Source organism: Haliotis rufescens, unplaced genomic scaffold (genome assembly GCF_023055435.1).
Source record: "Haliotis rufescens isolate VD_foot unplaced genomic scaffold, xgHalRufe1.0.p SCAF_15, whole genome shotgun sequence".
In the NCBI taxonomy this organism is placed as follows: Eukaryota; Metazoa; Mollusca; class Gastropoda; order Lepetellida; family Haliotidae; genus Haliotis; species Haliotis rufescens.
Genome location: NW_025963835.1, coordinates 35,188,612 through 35,215,167, shown reverse-complemented (window position 1 = coordinate 35,215,167; position 26,556 = coordinate 35,188,612). Strand labels below are relative to the sequence as shown.

The 26,556-nt window shown below is 44.7% G+C and overlaps 1 protein-coding gene across 3 annotated transcripts in view; it reads left to right on the top strand.

The window, feature by feature from the left end:
* The window catches only part of LOC124151887, a 64,836-nt gene that overhangs the window by 21,423 nt on the left and 16,857 nt on the right, over positions 1-26,556 (top strand). For all 3 annotated transcript variants that reach the window (XM_048396504.1, XM_048396503.1, XM_048396502.1), the window contains exons 17-26: positions 9,846-9,957; positions 11,188-11,280; positions 11,681-11,767; positions 12,418-12,496; positions 13,475-13,548; positions 13,914-14,038; positions 20,365-20,480; positions 21,367-21,479; positions 22,675-22,822; positions 23,860-24,029. In XM_048396504.1, coding sequence (XP_048252461.1) covers positions 9,846-9,957; positions 11,188-11,280; positions 11,681-11,767; positions 12,418-12,496; positions 13,475-13,548; positions 13,914-14,038; positions 20,365-20,480; positions 21,367-21,479; positions 22,675-22,822; positions 23,860-24,029 — 1,117 coding nt within the window. The remainder of the gene's footprint in view (positions 1-9,845; positions 9,958-11,187; positions 11,281-11,680; positions 11,768-12,417; positions 12,497-13,474; positions 13,549-13,913; positions 14,039-20,364; positions 20,481-21,366; positions 21,480-22,674; positions 22,823-23,859; positions 24,030-26,556) is intronic.

The following is a 26,556-nucleotide window of genomic DNA, read 5'->3' as shown; positions in this document are numbered from 1 at the left end:
CAAACATGTACCTTGTCCATCCCAAATGTACCTTGTCCAACCCAACATGTACTTAGTCCAACCAAACATGTACTTAGTCCAACCAAACATGTACTTAATCAAACCAAACATGTATGTCTACCAACTGGTCATGTACCTTGTCCAACCAAACATGTACCTAGTCCAACCAAACATGTACTGAGTCCAACCAAACATGTACTTAGTCCAACCAAACATGTACTTAATCTAACCAAACATGTACTGAGTCCAACCAAACGTACCTTGTCCAACCCAAATGTACCTTGTCCAACCCAACATGTACTTAGTCCAACCAAACATGTACTTAATCAAAACAAACGTGTATGTCTACCAACTGGTCATTTACCTTGTCCAACCAAACATGTACCAAGTCCAACCAAACATGTACAAAGTCCAACCAAACATGTACTTAATCCAACCAAACATGTACTTAGTCCAACCAAACCTACCGAGTCCAACCAAACATGTACCGAATCTAACCAAACATGTATTTAGTCCAACCAAACATGCACTTAGTCCAACCAAACATGTACCGATTCCAACCAAACATGTACCTTGTCCAACCAAACATGTACCGATTCCAACCAATCATGTACCGAGTCCAACCAAACATGTACTTAGTCCAACCAAACATGTACTTAGTCCAAACAAACATGTACTTAATCAAACCAAACATGTATGTCTACCAACTGGTCATGTACCTTGTCCAACCAAACATGTTCCAAGTCCAACCAAACATGTACCCAGTCCAACCAAACGTACCGAGTCCAACCAAACATGTACCGAATCTAACCAAACGTACTGAGTCCAACCAAACATTTACCGAATCTAACCAAACATGTACCTAGTCGAACCAAACATGTACTTAGTCCAACCAAAGATGTTCTTAGTCCAAACAAACATGTACTTAGTCCAACCAAACATGTACTTAGTCCAACCAAACATGTACTTAATCAAACCAAACATGTATGTCTACCAACTGGTCATGTACCTTGTCCAACCAAACATGCACTGAGTCATACCAAACATGTACCGAGTCCAACCAAACATACCTTGTCCAACCCAACATGTGCTTAGTCCAACCAAACATGTACTTAGTCCAAACAAACATGTACTTTATGAAACCAAACATGTATGTCTACCAATTGGTCATGTACCTTGTCCAACCAAACATGAACAGAGTCCAACCAAACATGTACCGAATCTAACCAAACATGTACCTTGTCCAACCCAACATGTACTTAGTCCAAACAAACATGTACTTAGTCCAAACAAACATGTACTTTATGAAACCAAACATGTATGTCTACCAACTGATCATGTACCTTGTCCAACCAAAGATATACCAAGTCCAACCAAACATGTACTGAGTCCAACCAAACATGTACCGAGTCCAACCAAACGTACCGAATCGAACCAAACATGTACCTTGTCCAACCGAACATGTACCGAATCTTACCAAACATGTACTTAGTCCAACCAGACATGTACTTAGTCCAACCAAACATGAACTTAGTCCAACCAAACATGTACCGATTCCAAACAAACATGTACCGAGTCCAACCCAACATGTGCCTTGTCCAACTCAACATGTACTTAGTCCAACCAAACATGTACTTAGTCCAACCAAACATGTACTTAATAAAACCAAACATGTATGTCTACCAACTGGTCATGTACCTTGTCCAACCAATCATGTACCCAGTCCAACCAAACATGTACTGAGTCCAACCAAACGTACACAGTCCAACCAAACATGTACTGAGTCCAACCAAACGTACACAGTCCAACCAAACATGTACTGAATCTAACCAAACATGTACCAAGTCCAACCAAACATGTACTTAGTCCAAACAAACATGTACCAAGTCCAACTAAACATGTACCGAGTCCAACCAAACGTACCGAGTCCAACCAAATATGTACCGAATCTAACCAAACGTACTTAGTCCAACCAAACATGAACTGAGTCCAACCAAACATGAACCGATTCCAAACAAACATGTACCTTGTCCATCCCAAATGTACCTTGTCTAACCCAACATGTGCTTAGTCCAACCAAACATGTACTTAGTCCAACCAAACATGAACTTAATCAAACCAAACATGTATGTCTACCAACTGGTCATGTACCTTGTCCAACCAAACATGTACCTAGTCCAACCAAACATGTACCAAGTCCAACCAAACATGTACTGAGTCCAACCAAACATGTACTTAGTCCAACCAAACATGTACTTAATCTAACCAAACATGTACTGAGTCCAACCAAACGTACCTTGTCCAACCCAAATGTACCTTGTCCAACCAACATGTACTTAGTCCAACCAAACATGTACTTAATCAAAACAAACATGTATGTCTACCAACTGGTCATTTACCTTGTCCAACCAAACATGTACCAAGTCCAACCAAACATGTACAAAGTCCAACCAAACATGTACTTAATCCAACCAAACATGTACTTAGTCCAACCAAACCTACTGAGTCCAACCAAACATGTACCGAATCTAACCAAACATGTATTTAGTCCAACCAAACATGCACTTAGTCCAACCAAACATGTACCGATTCCAACCAAACATGTACCTTGTCCAACCAAACATGTACCGATTCCAACCAATCATGTACCGAGTCCAACCAAACATGTACTTAGTCCAACCAAACATGTACTTAGTCCAAACAAACATGTACTTAATCAAACCAAACATGTATGTCTACCAACTGGTCATGTACCTTGTCCAACCAAACATGTTCCAAGTCCAACCAAACATGTACCCAGTCCAACCAAACGTACCGAGTCCAACCAAACATGTACCGAATCTCACCAAACGTACTGAGTCCAACCAAACATTTACCGAATCTAACCAAACATGTACCTAGTCGAACCAAACATGTACTTAGTCCAACCAAAGATGTACTTAGTCCAAACAAACATGTCTTTAGTCCAACCAAACATGTACTTAGTCCAACCAAACATGTACTTAATCAAACCAAACATGTATGTCTACCAATTGGACATGTACCTTGTCCAACCAAACATGTACTGAGTCCAACCAAACATGTACCGAGTCCAACCAAACATATCTTGTCCAACCCAACATGTGCTTAGTCCAACCAAACATGTACTAAGTCCAAACAAAGATGTACTTTATGAAACCAAACATGTATGTCTACCAATTGGTCATGTACCTTGTCCAACCAAACATGAACAGAGTCCAACCAAACATGTACCGAATCTAACCAAACATGTACCTTGTCCAACCCAACATGTACTTAGTCCAAACAAACATTTACTTAGTCCAAACAAACATGTACTTTATGAAACCAAACATGTATGTCTACCAACTGATCATGTACCTTGTCCAACCAAACATGTACTTAGTCCAACCAAACATGTACTTAATCAAACGAAACATGTATGTCTAGCAACTGGTCATGTACCTTGTCCAACCAAACATGTACCCAGTCCAACCAAACATGTACCCAGTCCAACCAAATATGTACTTAGTCCAACCAAACATGTACTTAGTCCAACCAAACATGTACCGAATCTAACAAAACATGTACTTAGTCCAAGCAAACATGTACTTAGTCCAAACAAACATGTACCTAGTCCAACTAAACATGTACCGAGTCCAACCAAACGTACCGAGTCCAACCAAATATGTACCGAATCTAACCAAACGTACTCAGTCCAACCAAACATGAACCGATTCCAAACAAACATGTACCTTGTCCATCCCAAATGTACCTTGTCCAACCGAACATGTACTGAGTCCAACCAAACATGTACTTAGTCCAACCAAACATGTACTTAGTCCAACCAAACATGTACTTAATCAAACCAAACATGTATGTCTACCAACTGGTCATGTACCTTGTCCAACCAAACATGTACCTAGTCCAACCAAACATGTACCGAGTCCAACCAAACATGTACCAAGTCCAACCAAACATGTACTGAGTCCAACTAAACATGTACTTAGTCCAACCAAACATGTACTTAGTCCAACCAAACATGTACTTAATCTAACCAAACATGTACTGAGTCCAACCAAACGTACCTTGGCCAACCCAAATGTACCTTGTCGAACCCAACATGTACTTAGTCCAACCAAACATGTACTTAATCAAACCAAGCATGTACCTAATCAAACCAAACATGTATTTCTACCAACTGGTCATTTACCTTGTCCAACCAAACATGTACCCAGTCCAACCAAACATACCGAGTCAAACCAAACATGTACCTAGTCCAACCAAACATGTACTTAGTGCAACCAAACATGTACTTAGTCCAAACAAACATGTACTTAGTCCAACCAAACATGTACTTACTCCAACCAAACATGTTCTTAGTCCAAACAAACATGTACTTAGTCCAACTAAACATGAACTTAGTCCAACCAAACATGTACTGATTCCAACCAAACATGTACCTTGTCCAACCCAACATGTACTTAGTCCAACCAAACATGTACTTAATCAACCCAAACATGTACTTAATCAAACCAAACATGTATGTCTACCAACTGGTCATTTACCTTGTCCAACCAAACATGTACCCAGTCCAACCAAACGTACTGAGTCAAACCAAACATGTACCGAATCTAACCAAACGTACCGAGTCAAACCAAACATGTACCCAGTCCAACCAAACGTACCGAGTCAAACCAAACATGTACCGAATCTAACCAAATTTACCGAGTCCAACCATATATGTACCGAATCTAACCAAACATGTACCTTGTCCAACCAAATATGTACTGAATCGAACGAAACATGTGCCTTGTCCAACCCAACATGTACTGAGTCCAACCAAACGTATACAGTCCAACGAAACATGTACTTAGTCCAACCAAACATGTACTTAGTCCAACCAAACATGTACTTAGTCCAACGAAACATGTACTTAGTCCAACGAAACATGAACTTAGTCCAACCAAACATGTACTGATTCCAAGCAAACATGTACCGAGTCCAACCCAACATGTACCTTGTCCAACCCAACATGTACTTAGTCCAACCAAACATGTACTTAATCAAACCAAACATGTACTTAATCAAACCAAACATGTATGTCTACCAACTGGTCATGTACCTTGTCCAACCAAACATGTAACAAGTTGAACCAAACATGTACCGAGTCCAACCAAAGATGTACTGAGTCCAACCAATTGTACCAAGTCCAACAAGACATGTACCGAATCTAACCAAACATGTACTTAGTCCAACCAAAAATGTACTTAGTCCAACCAAACATCTACCTAATCCAAACAAACATGTACTTAGTCCAACCAAACATGTACAGATTCCAAGCAAACATGTACCTTGTCCAACCCAACATGTACCGAGTCCATCCAAACATGTACTTAATCAAACCAAACATGTATGTCTACCAACTGGTCATGTACCTTGTCCAACCAAACATGTACCTTGTCCAACCAAACATTGACCAAGTCCAACCAATCTTGTACCAAGTTCCAACCAAACATGTACCGAGTCCAACCAAACATAACGAGTCCAACCAAACGTACTTAGTCCAACCAAACATGTACTTAATCGAAACAAACATGTACTGAGTCCAACCAAACATTCCGAGTCCAACCAAACGTACTTAGTCCAACCAAACATGCACCGAATCTAACCAAACATGTACTTAATCCAAACAAACGTGTACTTAGTCCAACCAAACATGTACTTAATCCAACCAAACATGTACTTAATCAAACCAAACATGTATGTCTACCAACTGGTCATTTACCTTGTCCAACCAAACATGTACCAAGTCCGACCAAACATGTACCAAGTCCAACCAAACATGTACTTAATCCAACCAAACATGTACTGAGTCCAACCAAACATGTACTTAGTCCAACCAAACATGTACTTAATCTAACGAAACAAGTACTGAGTCCAACCAAATGTACCTTGTCAAACCCAAAAGTACTTTGTCCAACCCAACATGTACCGAGTCCAGCCAAACGTACTTAGTCCAACCAAACATGTACTTAATCAAATCAAACATGTATTTCTACCAAGTGGTCATGTACCTTGTCCGACAACATGTACCACGTCCAACCAAACATGTACCACGTCCAACCAAACGTACTTAGTCCAACCAAACGTACTTAGTCCAACCAAACATGTTCTTTGTCCAACCAAACATGAACTTAGAGCAACCAAACATCTACCGATTCCAAACAAACATGTACCTTGTACAACCCAACATGTACTTAGTCCAACCAAACATGTACCGAATCTAACCAAACATGTACCTTAACCAACCAAACTTGTACTTAGTGCAACCAAACATGTACTTAGTCCAAACAAACATATACTTTATGAAACCAAACATGTATGTCTACCAATTGGTCATGTACCTTGTCCAACCAAACATGAACCAAGTCCAACCAAACATGTACCGAATCTAACCAAACATGTACCTTGTCCAACCCAACATGTACTTAGTCCAACCAATCATGTACTTAGTCCAAACAAACATGTACTTTATGAAACCAAACATGTATGTCTACCAATTGGTCATGTACCTTGTCCAACCAAACATGAACCAAGTCCAACCAAACATGTACCGAATCTAACCAAACATGTACCTTGTCCAACCCAACATGTACTTAGTCCAACCAATCATGTACTTAGTCCAAACAAACATGTACTTTATGAAACCAAACATGTATATCTACCAACTGGTCATGTACCTTGTTCAACCAAACATATACCAAGTCCAACCAAACATGTACTGAGTCCAACCAAACATGTACCGAGTCCAACCAAACGTACTGAATCGAACCAAACATGAACCAAATCTAACCAAACGTACCGAGTCCAACGAAACATGTACCGAATCTAACCAAACATGTACCTTGTCCAACCAAACATGTACCGAATCTAACCAAACATGTACCTTGTCGAACCAAACATGTACATAGTCCAACCAAACATGAATTTAGTCCAACCAAACATGTACCGATTCCAAACAAACATGTACCGAGTCCAACCCAACATGTACCTTGTCCAACTCAACATGTACTTAGTTCAACCAACATGTACTTAGTCCAACCAAACGTTCCAAGTCTCACCAAACATGTACCGAATCTAACAAAACATGTACTTAGTCCAACCAAACATGTACCTTGTCCAACCCAACATGTACTGAGTCCAACCAAACATGTACTTAATGAAACCAAACATGTACTTAATCAAACCAAACATGTATGTCTACTAACTGGTCATGTACCTTGTCCAACCAAACATGTACCACGTCCAACCAAACATGTACCAAGTCCAACCAAACTTGTACCGAGTTCCAACCAAACATGTACCGAGTCCAACCAAACATGTACCGATTCCAAACAAACATGTACCTTGTCCAACCCAACATGTACCTTGTCCAACTCAACATGTACTTAGTCCAACCAAACATGTACTTAGTCCAACCAAACATGTACTTAATCAAAACAAACATGTATGTCTACCAACTGGTCATGTACCTTGTCCAACCAAACATGTACCCAGTCCAACCAAACATGTACCGAGTCCAACCAAATATGTACTGAGACTAACCAAACATACACAGTCCAACCAAACATGTACCGAATCTAACCAAACATGTACTTAGTCCAACCAAACATGTACTTAGTCCAAACAAACATGTACCAAGTCCAACCAAACATGTACCGAGTCCAACCAAATGTACCGAGTCCAACCAAACATGTACCGAATCTAACCAAAAGTACCGAGTCAAACCAAACATGTACCCAGTCCAACCAAACGTACCCGAGTCCAACCAAACATGTACCGAATCTAACCAAACGTACGGAGTCCAACCAAACATGTACTGAATCTAACCAAACATGTACCTTGTCCAACCAAACATGAACCGATTCCAAACAAACATGTACCTTGTCTATCCCAAATGTACCTTGTCCAACCCAACATGTACTTAGTCCAACCAAACATGTACTTAGTCCAACCAAACATGTACTTAGTTCAACCAAACATGTACTTAGTCCAACCAAACATGTACTTTGTCCAACCAAACATGTACTTTGTCCAACCAAACATGTACCGAATCTAACCAAACGTACCGAGTCAAACGAAACATGTACCCAGTCAAACCAAACGTACCGAGTCAAACCAAACATGTACCGAATGTTAACAAACGTACCGAGTCCAACGAAACATGTACCGAATCTAACCAAACATGTACGTTGTCCAGCAAACATGTACCGAATCTAACCAAACATGTGCCTTGTCCAACCCAACATGTACTGAGTCCAACCAAACGTACACAGTCCAACCAAACATGTACTTAGTCCAACCAAACATGTACTTAGTCCAACCAAACATGAACTAAGTCCAACCAAACATGTACCGATTCCAACTAAACATGTACTTAGTCCAAACAAACATGTACCGAATCTAACCAAACATGTACCTTCTCCAACCCAATATGTACCGAGTCCAACCAAACATGTACTTAATCAAACCAAACATGTATGTCTACCAACTGGTCATGTACCTTGTCCAACCAAACATTTACCGAGTCCAACCAAACATGTACCGAGTCCAACCAAAGATGTACTTAGTCCAACCAAACATGTACTTAATCGAAACAAACATGTACTTTGTCCAACCAAACATGTATGTCTGTCAACTGGTCATGTACACAGATGCCTTGAATTGTTTGTTAGAAATAATGTATAAAGGGCATAATGACGCCTGCCCCTCATTTTCAGAAATGTGAAAGACTATAATTTAAGGATTAATTTTCTTTGGCCTGATGTAGGAGTATTGGGGGGAACATTTGTGGGGGGCAATGAGGGTCCAGGGAAACTGAGAAATGTACTGTGCAGCGTGGTATGTCAGCTTGTGTGCAGTACTCTATCAATCCCACTCAGTCGTGAGTCAGACATTGGACTCTGATAGCCAGAAATCTGTTTGTTTCAGGAAGCAATCAGTGACACAGAAAGGTCTCTGGTCCCTTCAAACATTAGCTGGGCAAACACCCAACATCATTCTGAAGAATTTCAACATTTCAGTCATTTCTGTCTATACAATCTGTTGATGAAACTACACGTACCACCCAGCAGCCCTTCCACCAGGGTTTATATAGACCTTCCAGAGGCCGATGTTCGGCCCCAAGCCTTCAGCAAATGTCAGTTAAAATGTCTCAATTTTGAATTAAACAGTGCCCTATCTTTTTCTCTTATGGTTATAACTAATGCTGTGGCATTGTAGAGGTGACTTGTATAACAGGACCACTATAGAGGAAGGGGCCTAATGCTTTGTTTAGCATTCTGACATTGAATGCAGCAGGGATGTGAGCAGGTTTTCCGGGAAAAAAAGAGGAAAAGTCTAGGGGGGTCTGCCCACCCAGACATTTTTGAAACATTTGATAGCATTTTAAGCAATTTTGTCTGGGCGACGCCACAACCCACGTTATAGTGCAAGTATTCGTGATAGAAAACGTATGATGTCGAAAACCTATGATGCTGAAAGCTCTGATCGAAAACAGGACAATCCGCGAAGATTCTCCGGTTTTCGATAACATTTTTCCGAGTGTTTTTTTTAAAATCTTTGATCATATTTTTACGCGGATGATGTTTTTTTCCGAGGACTGCTGTTTTAAAAATTGCAATTTTCTGCGTTTCCACGGAGATTTCTCATCCCTGAATGCAGTGTTAAAGTTCAGTCTTAAAATACCTCTGAATTGAGGAACATAAGAACTTTAAAATTAGATTCGCTATTCCCAAATTTGCATTTAATGTAGAACCCTTGATAACTCTATGCTTCCACTACAGGCAGGAGAGGACGAGTGACTTGACCACTGCTGGTCAAGCGATGGCTGGTCAGGTGGAGGACCTCCTGTCATCTGACGACTTCGAGTTTGGCTCCACATCTCACCTCCAGCAGGTAACTGGGAGTTTGGCTCCACATCTCACCTCCAGCAGGTAACTGGGAGTTGGGCTCCACATCTCACCTCCAGCAGGTAACTGGGAGTTTGGCTCCACATCTCACCTCCAGCAGGTAACTGGGAGTTTGGCTCCACATCTCACCTCCAGCAGGTAACTGGGAGTTGGGCTCCACATCTCACCTCCAGCAGGTAACTGGGAGTTGGGCTCCACATCTCACCTCCAGCAGGTAACTGGGAGTTGGGCTCCACATCTCACCTCCAGCAGGTAACTGGGAGTTGGGCTCCACATCTCACCTCCAGCAGGTAACTGGGAGTTGGGCTCCACATCTCACCTCCAGCAGGTAACTTGGAGTTTGGCTCCACATCTCACCTCCAGCAGGTAACTGGGCCTGTGAACAGTTGGTATGTTTATGGTTTTGTTTGCGGACTCAATGATTGTGGTCTGGTGGTAGAGCGTCCACCAAGAGAGTGGAAGGTCCGGGGTTCAATCACCGGCCACATCATACCAAAAGATGGTACTTGTTGTTACCCTGTCTGGCGCTCGGCATTAAAGGGGCTAAAACAAAGACTGGTCGGCTCAGAGTCAGTATACTGTGTCTGAGTGGGGTATTCATGTTAAACTGCGGCATGGTTTCTCAGTGGGCTAGCTCTATAAATCGGCATCAGCCCGTACTAGTACAAGCAGCCACACATACACACATGTGCATGCACGTCACTATATAAGTGCAATAGTCTTGGGCGCAACATTAAACCCAGTTTCACCTGACCCAGTGATTGATTACCTCCCCTTTGTTTCTGTCTGTGCGTCTTTGTTCAAATGTGCGTGAGTGACAGTGAAGATTCAAAGCATCTCCATTCAGCCTTGTACAAGATGGCAACGTCCTTACGTTGGTCAAATATGCGAAATATGATGTGAAACTTTCATGGGAAAATTGTCTGAAGATGGAGTGGCACCTATACAACTTTGTCTGTTCACCACCAACAGTCTGTCTATTGTTTTGTTTGCATAAGTTCTGTAAGTCTCCGAACATTTGGGGGTGGACAGGTAGCCTAGTGGTTAAAGCATTCGCTAGTCACGCCGAAGACCCAGGTTCGATTCCCAACATGGGTACGATGTGTGAAGCCCATTTCTGGTTCCACCATCTCGATATTGCTGGAATATTGCTAAAAGCGGCATAAAACCATACTCACTTACTCACTTGGAACAACTGTCCTTGGCAACATTGCAGGTGGTGGAGACGTTTCGCAACATGGACAACTACTGCATGACGCTGCTCATCCAGGCTGTAGAGGATGCTATGTTCTGGTGTCCAAAGCTGCAAGTAAGTCAACATCCGGACTCGTGCAGGGTGACCTAGTGGCCACCAGATCAATAGGTCATCGGGTCAGTAGGTCACCAGATCAGTGGGTCACCAGATCAATAGGTCATCATGTCAGTAGGTCACCAGATCAGTGGGTCACCAGATCAATAGGTCATCGGGTCAGTAGGTCACCAGATCAGTGGGTCACCAGATCAATAGGTCATCATGTCAGTAGGTCACCATATCAATGAATCAGTAGGTCAGTAGGTCACCATGCTTGTCTTAGAGGCGACTGGAAAGGGAATCAGGTGGTCAGGCTCCCATGGCTTGGCAGATTGTGTGTCCCCCTTTAAAGCAACATTCCTATATCACTGTACACTGTTCATGTATAATGTTTACCGGTTTGTTTGTGGTGTTACAGGCTTTAATTAAGAAAATGAAGGAGACCTTCCCCGAGGAAGCCAGGAGGCCGGTGACACGAATACGAGAGAGAGACTCGAAACAGAAGGTGAAGGTTATTCTTGATTGGCACTCACTCACTCACTCACTCTGGATTGTCTGGTTTAGGCTTGATTATTTACAGACTGCCGTCATATAGCTGGAATATTGCTGAGTGCATCAATAAAAAACAAACAAACAAACAAACAAATCACTCACTCACTCACTCACTCACTCACTCACTCACTCACTCACTCACTCACTCACTCACTCACTCACTCACTCACTCACTCACTCACTCACTCACTCACTCTGGATTGTCTGGTTTAGGCTCGATTATTTACAGACTGCCGTCATATAGCTGGAATATTGCTAAGTGCATCAATAAAAAAACAAACAAACAAACAAATCACTCACTCACTCACTCACTCACTCACTCACTCACTCACTCACTCACTCACTCACTCACTCACTCACTCACTCACTCACTCACTCACTCACTCACTCACTCACTCACTCACTCAGTCACTCACTCACTCACTCACTCACTCTGGATTGTCTGGTTTAGGCTCGATTATTTACAGACTGCCGTCATATAGCTGGAATAATGCTGAGTGCATCAAACAAATCACTCACTCACTCACCCACACTCACTCACTCACTCACTCACTCACTCACTCACTCACTCACTCACTCCAGCCTGTCTTGTATGTTCCCCAGTCAGGTGTGTGGTCCAGTGATGCTGCAGTCTACACACATGGCCACGAGGAGGAACAGATCATGAAGCACGAACATCAGGGTGAGAGGTGGTAGAGGGCACTGGGGCAGGAGGGGGTGCTGGGGAAAGGGGATGAGAGAGGAATGTTGGGGGCATTGGGGGCAGGAGAGGGTGTGGGTTGTTGAATGTAGGGGGCACTGGGGGCAGGAGAGGGTGTGGGTTGTGGAATGTAGGGGGTGCTGGGGGCAGGAGAGGGTGTGGGTTGTGGAATGTAGGGGGCACTGGGGGCAGGAGAGGGTGTGGGTTGTGGAATGTTGGGGGCACTGGGAGCAGGAGAGGGTGCTGGGGAAAGGGGATGTGAGAGGAATGTAGGGGGCACTGGGAGCAGGAGGGGGTGCTGGGGAAAGGGGATGTGAGAGGAATGTAGGGGGCACTGGGGCAGGAGAGGGTGTGGGTTGTGGAATGTAGGGGGTGCTGGGGGCAGGAGAGGGTGTGGGTTGTGGAATGTTGGGGGCACTGGGGGCAGGAGAGGGTGTGGGTTGTGGAATGTAGGGGGTGCTGGGGGCAGGAGAGGGTGTGGGTTGTGGAATGTAGGGGGCACTGGGGGCAGGAGAGGGTGTATGTTGTGGAATGTTGGGGGCACTGGGGGCAGGAGAGGGTGTATGTTGTGGAATGTAGGGGGCACTGGGGGCAGGAGAGGGTGTGGGTTGTGGAATGTTGGGGGCACTGGGGGCAGGAGAAGGTGTGGGTTGTGGAATGTAGGGGGCACTGGGGGCAGGAGAGGGTGTATGTTGTGGAATGTTGGGGGCACTGAGGGCAGGAGAGGGTGTGGGTTGTGGAATGTAGGGGGTGCTGGGGGCAGGAGAGGGTGTGGGTTGTGGAATGTAGGGGGCACTGGGGGCAGGAGAGGGTGTGGGTTGTGGAATGTTGGGGGCACTGGGGGCAGGAGAGGGTGTGGGTTGTGGAATGTTGGGGTGTGAAGAGGTTGGCGAGGCAAGAAGAGAAGGGGAGGTGATATTCATTTACAACTTTACAGTGACCTTCAGTTTCTACTTGTAGTGATTGATGTCCAGATGTGCATTGACAGAGACAACGCACCCAAAATAATGTCCACTGAATCAGTCCTTATGAAGGTAAGGTCAGTTTTTATTAGTTAGAAACGTTAGATGATGTTAAGAGCTAATGTTTGATAATCAAGTATTGGTGTTATATGATCTATTTACCTTTTTTGTGATAATATGAATATAGGATATGACATAGGGGGTTATGAAGCATAGTTTTATTTCAATATGGACAACAGAGATTTACCTGGGTTATACATATTCGGGTCCAGGAAACTCGTAGCCTTATGAAAATGGGGATCTCTGAGAAATGTCAAAGCTTAAATACAGTACTCTACTGCAAGTAATGTAGATTGCCCGTTAGTTACAGGCCAATTAGTTAGACTCGAACTGGAAACAAATCAACATGTGCTCGAAATAATGGTTAATATTTTCAGTACATCACAGACACCCATATTGATGAGATGTGGCAGGATTTTCAAGTGGAACTGTTTGCAGGAAAATACCTCCCTCCGAACCCCTACACCAGACTTGTCACCCGATGTCGGGAGTCTGTCATGAGGTCAGTGGAGACTGTGGTAACCATGGAGACTGTCATGTGATCACAATGCCTGGTATACTAAAGGGGAGGGTAACATGAGGTCACCAGAGGTCATGCCGGTAAACAGCTATTTGAGTACGCATTGAAAGAGTAATGCAGAATATTTTCATGTATTTCTACAATGCAGAGAAGTAAAGTTGATGTGTGTTTTGGGATGGTGAATATTCTGTATCAGGAATAAACATTGTATTTAGCGAGCCTTGCTGAGAAATTATTGTTCATTTCTGCATCACTGTTTCAACATGTACTCCATCTGCTGTGCATCAGTACAACAATAAAGTAACTGTACACGCTGTACACACTGTACGCGCTGTACACACTGTATGCGCTGTACCCACTGTACACACTGTACACACTATACACACTGTACGCACTGTACACGCTGTACACACTGTACGCGCTGTACCCACTGTACCCACTGTACGCGCTGTACACACTGTACGTGCTGTACACACTGTACGCGCTGTACACACTACGCGCTGTACACACTGTACACACTGTACGCGCTGTTCACACTGTACGCGCTGTACACACTGTACGTGCTGTACACACTGTACGCGCTGTACACACTACGCGCTGTACACACTGTACGCGCTGTACACACTGTACGCGCTGTACACACTGTACACACTGTACGCGCAGTACACACTGTACGCGCAGTACACACTGTACGCGCTGTACACACTGTACACACTACGCGCTGTACACACTGTACGCGCTGTACACACTATACACACTGTACGCACTGTACGCGCTGTACACACTGTACACACTATACGCACTGTACGCGCTGTACACACTGTACACACTGTACGCGCTGTACACACTGTACGCACTGTACGCGCTGTACACACTATACACACTGTACGTGCTGTACACACTGTACACACTATACACACTGTACGCGCTGTACACACTGTACGCACTATACACACTGTACACACTGTACGCGCTGTACACACTATACACACTGTACGCGCTGTACACACTGTACACAATATACACACTGTACACACTGTACGCACTGTACACACTGTACACACTATACACACTGTACGTGCTGTACACACTGTACACACTATACACACTACGCGCTGTACACACTGTACGCACTGTACGTGCTGTACACACTGTACACACTATACACACTGTACGCGCTGTACACGCTATACACACTGTACACACTGTACGCGCTGTACACACTGTACACACTATACGCACTGTACACACTATACCCACTGTACGCGCTGTACACACTATACACACTGTACGCGCTGTACACACTATACACACTGTACGCGCTGTACACACTATACACACTGTACGCGCTATACACACTGTACACACTATACACACAGAACGCGCTATACACACTGTACGCACTGTACGCGCTGTACACACTGTACACACTATACACACTGTACGCGCTGTACACACTATACACACTGTACGCGCTGTACACACTGTACGCGCTGTACACACTGTACATGCTGTACACACTGTACACACTGTACGCGCTGTACACACTATACACACTGTACGCGCTGTACACACTACGCGCTGTACACACTGTACACACTATACACACTGTACGCGCTGAACACACTGTACACACTATACACACTGTACGCGCTGTACACACTACACACTATACACACTGTACGCGCTGTACACACTGTACGCGCTGTACACACTATACACACTGTACGTGCTGTACACACTGTACGCGCTGTACACAGACTTCTCGGATCAATACAGGGAGGATGGTTTGTCGGAGTGAGCTGCGTGTATTGTGTACAGTGTTCTAAGAAGCTAGACAAATGCCAGTGACTTTTCGATTGGGCAAGTATCATTCCGATAAAGCTGGCCTTACTGTCAATATTTATATAAATCTAGTCAATACATTCTAGTATTTATTTCCACGAATCATCAAGTCAGTTAGGCATCACTTTATGTCAAAGTTTGTTGTCATTTTGTTTTCACTTCATAGTTGATGGGAAACCATGGCGAAGTAGGAATACAGGTTCCTGCAGTCCGCTGATCAGGGCTGATGTTCATGTACCTGTGTGTGAAAGTCTAAAGAGCACCCCGAACACACAAGATATATCTAGGTGAACACAACACATGTTAGCTGCAGCCATAACGTGGCACTAATGACATATGATGACGGCCTCTAGCATTAACACAAGCCCTCCTGTCCAGTGAACTTCAGGACTGATCCCAACACTGATTCCTACACTGATTCCTACACTGATTCCGACACTGATTCCTACACTCATTCCTACACTCATTCCTACACTGATTCCTACACTGATTCCTACACTGTATCTTACACTGATTCCTACACTGATTCCTACACTGATTCCTACACTGATTCCGACACTGATTCCTACACTGATTCCGACACTGATTCCGACAGTGATTCCTACACTGACACTGATTCCTACACTGACACTGATTCCTACACTGATTCCGACACTGATTCCTACACTGATTCCTACACTGATTCCGACACTGATCCCTACACTGATTCCTACACTGATTCCGACACTGATTCCTACACTGATTCCTACACTGATTCCTACACTGATTCCTACACTGATTCCAACACTGATTCCTACACTGATTCCTACACTGATTCCTACACTGATTCCGACGCTGATTCCTACACCGATTCCGACACCGATTCCTACACTGATTCCTACCCTGATTCCTACACTGATTCCTACACTGATTCCAACACTGATTCCTACACTGATTCCGACACTGATTCCTACACTGATTCCGACGCTGATTCCTACACCGATTCCGACACCGATTCCTACACTGATTCCGACACTGATTCCTACACTGATTCCGACACTGATTCCGACACTGATTCCTACACTGATTCCTACACTAATTCTGACACTGATTCCTACACTGATCCCGACACTGATTCTGCCACTGATTCCGACACTGATTCCTACACTGTATCTGACACTGATTCCGACACTGATTCCGCCACTGATTCTGCCACTGATTCCTACACTGATTCCTACACTGATTCCTACACTGATTCTGCCACTGATTCCTACACTGATTCCGACACCGATTCCTACCCTGATTCCTACACTGATTCCGACACTGATTCTGCCACTGATTCTGCCACTGATTCCTACACTGATTCCTACACTGATTCCTACACTGATTCCTACACTGATTCCGACACTGATCCCTACACTGATTCCTACACTGATTCCGACACTGATTCCTACACTGATTCCTACACTGATTCCAACACTGATTCCTACACTGATTCCTACACTGATTCCTACACTGATTCCGACGCTGATGCCTACACCGATTCCGACACCGATTCCTACACTGATTCCTACACTGATTCCTACACTGATTCCAACACTGATTCCTACACTGATTCCTACACTGATTCCGACACTGATTCCTACACTGATTCCGACGCTGATTCCTACACCGATTCCGACACCGATTCCTACACTGATTCCGACACTGATTCCTACACTGATTCCGACACTGATTCCGACACTGATTCCTACACTGATTCCTACACTAATTCTGACACTGATTCCTACACTGATTCCGACACTGATTCTGCCACTGATTCCGACACTGATTCCTACAATGTATCTGACACTGATTCCTACACTGATTCTGACACTGATTCCGCCACTGATTCTGCCACTGATTCCTACACTGATTCCTACACTGATTCCTACACTGATTCTGCCACTGATTCCGACACCGATTCCTACCCTGATTCCTACACTGATTCCGACACTGATTCTGCCACTGATTCTGCCACTGATTCCTACACTGATTCCTACACTGATTCCTACACTGATTCCGACACTGATTCCGACACCGATTCCTACCCTGATTCCTACACTGATTCCGACACTGATTCCTACACTGATTCCTATACTGATTCCGACACTGATTCCTACACTGATTCCGACACTGATTCCTACACTGATTCCAACACTGATTCCGACACCGATTCCGACACCGATTCCTACCCTGATTCCTACACTGATTCCGACGCTGATTCCTACACTGATTACGACACTGATTCCTACACTGATTCCGACACTGATTCCGACACTGATTCCGACACCGATTCCGACACTGATTCCTACCCTGATTCCTACACTGATTCCGACACCGATTCCTACACTGATTCCGACACTGATTCCGACACTGTATCTGACACGGATTGCTACACTAATTCTGACACTGATTCCTACACTGATTCCGACACTGATTCTGCCACTGATTCTGCCACTGATTCCTACACTGATTCCTACACTGATTCCGACACCGATTCCTACCCTGATTCCTACACTGATTCCGACACTGATTCCTACACTGATTCCGACACTGATTCCTACACTGATTCCTACACTGATTCCGACGCTGATTCCGACACCGATTCCTACCCTGATTCCTACCCTGATTCCTACCCTGATTCCTACACTGATTCCGACACTGATTCCGACACTGATTCCTACCCTGATTCCTACACTGATTCCCACACTGATTCCTACACTGATTCCTACACAGATTCCTACACTGATTCCGACACCGATTCCGACACTGATTCCGACACCGATTCCGACACCGATTCCTACCCTGATTCCTACCCTGATTCCGACACTGATTCCTACACTGATTCCTACACTGATTCTGACACTGATTCCTACACTGTATCTGACACTGATCCCTACACTGATTCCTACACTGATTCCGACACTGATTTCTACACTGTATCTGACACTGATTCCTACACTGATTCCGACACTGATTCCTACACTGATTCCGACACTGATTCCGACACTGATTCCTACACTAATTCCTACACTGATTCCTACACTGATCCCTACCCTGATTCCTACACTGATTCCTACACTGATTCCTACACTGATTCCAACACTGATTCCGACACTGATTCCTACACTGATTCCTACACTGATTCCTACACTGATTCCGACACTGATTTCTACACTGTATCTGACACTGATTCCTACACTGATTCCGACACTGATTCCTACACTGATTCCGACACTGAGTCCGACACTGATTCCGACACTGATTCCTAACCTGATTCCTACACTAATTCCTACACTGATTCCTACACTGATCCCTACCCTGATTCCTACACTGATTCCTACACTGATTCCTACACTGATTCCAACACTGATTCCTACACTGATTCCTACACTGATTCCGACACTGATTCTGCCACTGTATCCTACACTGATTCCGACAATGATTCCGACACTGATTCCTACACTGATTCCGACACTGATTCTGACACTGATTCCTACACTGATTCCGACCCTGATTCCTACACTGATTCCGACCCTGATTCCTACACTGATTCCTACAATGATTCCGACACTGATTCCGACACTGATTCCTACACTGATTCTGACACTGATCCCTACACTGATTCCTACACTGATTCCGACACTGATTCCGACACTGATCCCTACCCTGATTCCTACACTGATTCCTACACTGATTCCTACACTGATCCCTACACTGATTCCGACACTGATTTCTACACTGATTCCGACGCTGATTCCTACACTGATTCCTACACTGATTCCTACACTGATCCCTACACTGATTCCGACACTGATTTCTACACTGATTCCGACACTGATTCTGCCACTGATTCCGACACTGATCCCTACACTGATTCCGACACTGATCCCTACCCTGATTCCTACACTGATTCCTACACTGATTCCGACACTGATTCCGACACTGATCCCTACACTGATTCCGACACTGATCCCTACACTGATTCCTACACTGATTCCTACACTGATTCCTACACTGATCCCTACACTGATTCCGACACTGATTCCTACACTGATCCCTACACTGATTCCGACACTGATTTCTACACTGATTCCGACACTGATTCTGCCACTGATTCCGACACTGATTCCGACACTGATCCCTACACTGATTCCGACACTGATCCCTACACTGATTCCGACACTGATTCCGACACTGATCCCTACACTGATTCCTACACTGATCCCTACACTGATTCCGACACTGATTCCTACACTGATTCCGACACTGATTCCGACACTGATCCCTACACTGATTCCGACACTGATCCCTACACTGATTCCGACACTGATTCCTACACTGATTCCTACACTGATTCCGACACTGATTCCGACACTGATTCCTACAATGATTCCGACACTGATTCCTACAATGATCCCTACACTGAATGTGTGCCTTAGGGTGGACCTGTGCTATGAGAAGTCATCCAATCTGCTGAGTCAGCTGTTGTCAGGGACCCCCCAGGAAGCTGACCCCGACAACTACGTCTACTACATGGCAGGCTGTGACGGCTATGGTATGCAGTTTATACAGTTCCTCTCTTTCTAGGAATTATAAGTAAATGATAGAGCGATAAACCAAGTGCAAGACACTGGGGAGGGCTAGCTTCCATCGTGTGACCGGGGGATCAGTGGTCATGTGACACTCGGAGGAGTCGTCGTAGTATCAAGGAAGACATTAAGCTCTTGCCCACTCATCCGTCCAATGTTGCAGAATATGTTCATCCTGTAGTGTCATCTTAAGGCCACGAGTAGAGAAACACTATTTGTTTTCTCGTGTAACATACATATGTGGCACCTGGTGGGCAGAATGTGTTGGAGTTGTCTCCCCGTCACACCCAGTGTATACAAGCTGCTCACAGCGATATTCCGTTCGCAGAGCTCTCTATACTATTGCTGGCACCAGTCAAAGCTCCCCACTGTGATAGGTGACCATGACCATGCTTGGAGTTGAACTCGCAACCGACTGACCGTTATGTTTACAAACAAGTGACGACTGCTGTCAAGCTGAATACTCTTACCCCAGCTGAATTATTTTCTTTGTCAATTGAATTTCTGCTTCATGACAACTATCATGTAAATGATGTATAGTAAGAATGAAAGGGGGAAGTTGGTTGATTTTCCGTTTGTCTGTAATCTCAAACCAATCTTATCAAACGAACAAAAGGTAAATTCATTTGAGAAATAGGGTCAGTCATAAACCTTTTCAAAATTCACTATGATGGCATTCCCAAAGACATAAACAAAAGTATAAACATTACTACATTTGTAATGGCTGCGGCAACACTGTTGGCGGCGATGTTACCGAGAGTGTAACGAAACAATACATGTGTGGCGACTACTTGAAGATTTTCATGAAATATTAGCAAAATGCCGACTTGTGAGTGTGTGTTTGTTTTGCAGGTCCACGGAGTGCTCTGGCTGTGCTGGACATCGCCGCCTACGTCAACCTCGCCAGATTAGTGCAGCAGAACTTCTCATACAAAAACTACATCCACCGGAAGGGGCCATTCAGGGTGAGTTTCTCTCTACATCCATCGGAAGGGGCCATTCAGGGTGAGTGTCTCTCTACATCCACCGGAAGGGGCCATTCAGGGTGAGTGTCTCTCTTCATCCACCGGAAGGGGCCATTCAGGGTGAGTGTCTCTCTGCATCCACCGGAAGGGGCCATTCAGGGTGAGCGTCTCTCTACATCCACCGGAAGGGGCCATTCAGGGTGAGTGTCTCTCTGCATCCACCGGAAGGGGCCATTCAGGGTGAGCGTCTCTCTACATCCACCGGAAGGGGCCATTCAGGGTGAGTGTCTCTCTGCATCCACCGGAAGGGGCCATTCAGGGTGAGCGTCTCTCTACATCCACCGGAAGGGGCCATTCAGGGTGAGTGTCTCTCTTCATCCATCGGAAGGGGCCATTCAGGGTGAGTGTCTCTCTACATCCACCGGAAGGGGCCATTCAGGGTGAGTGTCTCTCTACATCCACCGGAAGGGGCCATTCAGGGTGAGTGTCTCTCTTCATCCACCGGAAGTGGCCATTCAGGGTGAGTGTCTCTCTACATCCACCGGAAGGGGCCATTCAGGGTGAGTGTCTCTCTACATCCATCGGAAGGGACCATTCAGGGTGAGTGTCTCTCTACAACTACCGGAAGGGGCCATTCAGGGTGAGTGTCTCTCTACATCCACCGGAAGGGGATCACATGATCTTGGTATAATACTGTGTTTCCCACCTGGGAGGAAAGTAGATTTCAGCGCATGAGAATAAGTCCCTTGTGAAGAACAGGCTGCACTTGGTTTTCTAAAAAGGAAATTAAATCTCTTGCACTTCACTATAAAGCTTCACATTGTTTACGAGTCAATGAAAGTCATGTGTTGAGCATATATGTTGAGGGGTATATGATAAGTTATGGCAGCATCATGAGGGGTATATTATAAGTTATGGCAGCATCACGAGGGGTATATTATAAGTTATGGCAGCATCACGAGGGGTATGTTATAAGTTATGGCAGCATCACGAGGGGTATATTATGAGTTATGGCAGCATCACGAGGGGTATATTATAAGTTATGGCAGCATCACGAGGGGTATGTTATAAGTTATGGCAGCATCACGAGGGGTATGTTATAAGTTATGGCAGCATCACGAGGGGTATGTTATAAGTTACATGGTGCTATGCATCCCCTACTTCTACAGCTCACAGTGTACATCTGTTCCACCAGATCGGAGTGTGTATGGGGATTGTGGGGTCGTGTCTGCTGTACGGACAGATGCAGCCGTACCTGAACTCCATCACCTTGGAGGAGCACTACTACATGCAGGGCCCACAGGGCTGTGAGAGCGAGGCCCTCAGCTTGTTTGCAAAAATGGGTAAGATAAAATTTGTTTTGATTCTGATGTTGATATTATTAACCCCTGCCACGAAGTGGAAGGGGGATATAGGAATGGGTGCTGTCTGTACATCCTTCCATCTGGCTGTCACGTTTCATTCCAGAGCAGAACCATGAGAGATAACTTTACCAAACTTGGCACATAGATAGGTCTAGTGGTGAACTGGTGCCTTTTTGATAGTTTCCATGGCAACGACTGACTGAAAATGGTGGTAGTGCTCGTTTCTGGAGCAGATCTTGAAAACCGTACAATATTTCTCACCAAACTTGGCGCATAAATAGGTCTAGTGGTAAACTGGTGCCTTTTAATAGTTTGGGATATTTGAGAAAAATATTGTGTTCACATAGGTTTTGTTTCTCTTGTGTTATAAACAGGGTGGGGTCAGAGTGGCCCAGTGCTGACACTTATCTTGCAAGAGTTACTCCCCTTAGCCAGTATCTTTTGTCCATGCTTTGATAACAATCTTGGTCAAGCAGCACTACACCCACTGGTTGGCATTGATAAATATTCATGTTTCATTTCCCCTCACCACATGCTGTTCAACACAGTGTTAACCTACTCAGCCTGAGACCCATGAAGATCCGGGGTAGAATAGGCCTTCAGCAACCCATACTTACTGTAAAAGGTGACTATGCTTGTTGTAAGAGGCGACTAAGGGGATCGGTTGGTCAGGCTCGCTGACTTGGTTGATGCATGTCATCGTATCCCAATTGCCTGGATCGATGCTCATGATGTCAATCACTGAATTGTCTGGTCCAGACTCGATTATTTACAGACCGCCGTCATACAGCTGGAATATTGCGGATTGCTGTGTTAAACAACAAACAAACAAACAAACAAATACTCAGCCTGAATATCTGATGATGATGTGGGGGATTGAGTTTGAAATGGAGGGTGGCAACACTTGTGATTGTGACTGCGAGCCAATCACTGTTTTTTCTTGATTATTTACAGTACGCCATCATATAACTGGTATGTGGAAACTGTATGTCTATGTTTACTCCTCCACTGCACAGTGTATAACCACCTGTGTGACCTGATCGAGCTGTCATTGTACCCTGTGATGGGTGTCTACATGGGGCTGGACGGCATCCGCTGGACCTGGGAAGACATCCTCAACTCCAGACAAGGATTCCTCACCGAGTTCGAGATGGTGTGTACCAGGAGAGAGCCCATCTACTTCAAGGTGAGTGTGTGATGGTGTGAGTGAGTGAAAGAGTGAGTGAGTTTATGTTGTTGACCTGTTGACATGCATCCCTTACTCTCTTTGGAATATCATTTGGGTCATGTCATTAAGATTTGACACTAACACAGCTAAAGATAAGCTGCGTAATTGCGTAAAATACCTCCCCCCCCCAAAAAAAAAATAAATTCAAAAGCAAGTACTTTCGATTAACTTGGGTACAGAAACGCATGCATTAGATGAAAAACTCAAATGTATGATAACAGCATGCGTAAATACAATGGAGCTAATTTCCGAAACACAATTACAAGCTTATTTACTTTCCGAGTCAAGCCTTTACTAGAACCCTTAAATACATCTAAAACATTATTTTATTTTTTTTGAAATCTCAAAATGTTAGCATCCCGGTTCGCCCCAGTTATGTTTCTAGGTTTGTCAGCACCATACCCGTGCTCGTGGGTTTCACTGAAGTGGTAAACGTCCTGCATCACTTCGGGCTTTCCTCCCAAATTAAGCTGACACACCGTGATATAACTGGAATACTGTTCAAAGCGGGGTTAAACCCAACTCACTCACTCACTCAAAATGTTAGCTCATTTTTGGAAAAACCCAATAGAGTGATGAATACGTGAGCGAAAATAAATTGGTTACCCAATGAAAAATGTAATAACCCAATTAAAATACAAACCTTCGAGTAAAAATTCAATTGCTCAAAAACTTATCTGGAGCTCTGCACCAATGACTCAACAATCAGTTTCAATTATTCACAAAGTCAGGGTTGAGAGTCGATTCTGGAATCTCTTATTGAGCAGCAGGGGACTACTTCTGAGTGTGTGATGGTGTGTGACTGTGTGATGTTGTGTGAGTGTGTGATGGTGTGTGAGTGTTCGAAGGTGTGTGATGGTGTGTGAGTGTGATGTTGTGTGAGTGTGTGATGGTGTGTGAGTGTTCGAAGGTGTGTGAGTGTTCGAAGGTGTGTGAGTGTGTGATGGTGTGTGACTGTGGTGTGCGAGTGTGTGTATGTGATGGTGTGTGACTGGTGGTGTGTGACTGTGTGGTGTGCGAGTGTGTGTGACTGTGATGGTGTGTGACTGTGATGGTGTGTGACTGTGTGATGGTGTGTGACTGTGTTATGGTGTGTGACTGTGTTATGGTGTGTGACTGTGTGATGGTGTGTGACTGTGTTATGGTGTGTGACTGTGTGATGGTGTGTGAGTGTGTGATGTTGTGCGAGCGTGTGATAGTGGATGTGTGATGGTGTATGACTGTGTGATGGTGTGTGACTGTGTTATGGTGTGTGATGGTGTGTGACTGTGTTATGGTGTGTGACTGTGTGATGGTGTGTGAGTGTGTGATGGTGTGCGAGTGTGCGAGTGTGTGATGGTGGGTGTGTGATGGTGTATGACTGTGTGATGGTGTGTGACTGGTGGTGTGTGACTGTGTGGTGTGCGAGTGTGTGTGACTGTGATGGTGTGTGACTGATGGTGTGTGACTGTGTGATGGTGTGTGACTGATGGTGTGTGACTGTGTGGTGTGTGACTGTGTATGACTGTGATGGTGTGTGACTGTGATGGTGTGTGACTGTGATGGTGTGTGACTGTGATGGTGTGTGACTGTGATGGTGTGTGACTGTGATGGTGTGTGACTGTGATGGTGTGTGACTGTGATGGTGTGTGACTGTGATGGTGCGTGACTGTGATGGTGCGTGACTGTGATGGTGTGTGACTGTGATGGTGTGTGACTGTGATGGTGTGTGACTGTGATGGTGTGTGACTGTGATGGTGCGTGACTGTGATGGTGTGTGACTGTGATGGTGTGTGACTGTGATGGTGTGTGACTGTGATGGTGTGTGACTGTGATGGTGTGTGACTGATGGTGTGTGACTGTGTGGTGTGTGACTGTGTATGACTGTGATGGTGTGTGACTGTGATGGTGTGTGACTGTGATGGTGTGTGACTGTGATGGTGTGTGACTGTGATGGTGTGTGACTGTGATGGTGTGTGACTGATGGTGTGTGACTGTGATGGTGCGTGACTGTGTGTGACTGTGATGGTGTGTGACTGATGGTGTGTGACTGTGTGATGGTGTGTGACTGATGGTGTGTGATGGTGTGTGATTGTGTGATGGTGTGTGAGTGTGCGAGTGTGTGATGGTGGGTGTGTGATGGTGTATGACTGTGTGATGGTGTGTGACTGGTGGTGTGTGACTGTGTGGTGTGCGAGTGTGTGTGACTGTGATGGTGTGTGACTGATGGTGTGTGACTGTGTGATGGTGTGTGACTGATGGTGTGTGACTGTGTGTGACTGTGATGGTGTGTGACTGTGTGATGGTGTATGACTGTGATGGTGTGTGACTGTGTGTGACTGTGATGGTGCGTGACTGTGATGGTGTGTGACTGTGTGATGGTGTGTGACTGTGATGGTGTGTGACTGTGTGATGGTGTGTGACTGTGATGGTGTGTGACTGTGTGACTGTGTGTGACTGTGATGGTGTGTGACTGTGATGGTGTGTGACTGTGATGGTGTGTGAC